Genomic DNA, 1,449 nt, shown 5'->3' with positions numbered 1-1,449 from the left:
AATAATAATAAAACCTAGAAAATTATTCCAGTGCGTTTCTTGGCGAGCCCCTGCTCCCAACGCCCCGGCCCAGACCCCCCTCCCCCTTCCCTCAAACCCTCCCCCCAACCCTCCTCCAACCCCAGTCTTATCTCTGGCCGTCCATGGTGGCCACGGCTTTCTGTGGGGGGGCTGCAGGCGGGGGGGCAGGGGGCCAGGAGGGCTGCGGGTGGTGCAGGTGGTGGGCGAGGCCGTGGGTGGTGGGCGAGGACGGGGGCAGCCAGGCGGGCTGGTGGCTGGGGGGCGAGGAGGCCCAGAAGGGGCTGAAGCTGCCCGGGGGGGAGCAGGCCATGGAGGTGATGGGGCTGTTGCTGCTCTGGAGGCTCTCCGAGGTCCGCAGCTTGGAGAACATGGCCAGTGCGTCCGGGAAGTTGGGCGGCGTGGCCGGCGTGTTGCTGGGGGTGCACATCTGCGGGGCACGGGAGAAAGGTGGGTGTCAGGTCAGTCAGAGAGGCTTTTGGGGGGGGGGGTGTCCCAGCCCACCCACAGTAGCCAGAGCCATCGCCTTTCACCTGTCGTGTTTCACCACCACTAGGGATCCTGCCTGTATCCCACGCCTGGCACCCCCCAGATCCCAGGGATGCTCAGAGCCCAGGACTGGGGTATCTGGCCCTTGAGGGTCTGCGTGGCTCCCACAAAGCTGCCTGGGGAGTGTCTCCAGTGAATCTGGGAAGGACATTCTGGACCATCCAGGATGCTCAAAGCCCAGGGATGAGGCAGGTTTGGGGAGCAGCAGGGACAGGGCTGATGCAAAAGGATGCAGTGTGATGGGTGGGGAAGGTGTTGGGGTCCCCCCTGGCCCTGCAGGACCCTCTTTCACCCAGTTCCTTGACCCTTCTTCCCCTTTGCACCCTGCTATGGCAGGGAGAGCGAAAGGCAGGCAGTGCCCCTCAAGGCCCCCCCAGTTCCTGGTACAGCCCTTGCCTTCTGCGTATCCAGCTAAATTTAGCACCTGGACAGTGATGGATTTGGGCCTTTTTCCAGCCAATCTCCCCAGCTGAGGAAAATCCATCAGGTGGGACCCAGCCTAGCACTGGGGCTCAGGGGCTGGCACAGGGAACCCCCAGTTCAGCAAAGCACTTGTTAAATTGATTACTGGGGGTGATAAAAGGGGGATGTGGGTGTGTGTGCAAACTGCCATGAGGCTGCACACATAGGGAAGGGGTATGGGCAGGGAGGGCACATGTGGGCAGGGGGATGCACTGCCAGAGGATGCTTGGACATGGGGGTGGTGCATGCATAGTGGGGGCTTCACCCCTCTGGGTTAAACCCATTCCAAATCCCTGTGGCCCTCAGGGAGCCACAGCTCCTGTCAGATGCTTGTGAGCAGAGTTAAGGGGCTTGGGCAGCATCTGCTGCCTTTAGCAAGGGGGATTGAGGGGAGTTTCTGGTGGTGAATAGGAGTTTCTG

The 1,449-nt window shown here is 61.7% G+C and overlaps 1 protein-coding gene across 1 annotated transcript in view; it reads right to left on the bottom strand.

The window, feature by feature from the left end:
- Positions 1 to 6: 6 nt before the first annotated feature.
- UBALD2 (UBA like domain containing 2) overlaps positions 7 to 1,449 on the bottom strand; it is an 8,930-nt gene continuing 7,487 nt past the window's right edge. Inside the window, exon 3 of the mRNA XM_017832988.1 lies at positions 7 to 448. Within this exon, the coding sequence (XP_017688477.1) occupies positions 128 to 448 (321 nt within the window). The 3' untranslated portion in view covers positions 7 to 127. The remainder of the gene's footprint in view (positions 449 to 1,449) is intronic.

The sequence above is a fragment of the Lepidothrix coronata genome, unplaced genomic scaffold (assembly GCF_001604755.1).
Source record: "Lepidothrix coronata isolate B3197 unplaced genomic scaffold, Lepidothrix_coronata-1.0 Scaffold210, whole genome shotgun sequence".
Taxonomy (NCBI): domain Eukaryota; kingdom Metazoa; phylum Chordata; class Aves; order Passeriformes; family Pipridae; genus Lepidothrix; species Lepidothrix coronata.
This window is presented reverse-complemented; position numbering and strand designations above follow the sequence as displayed.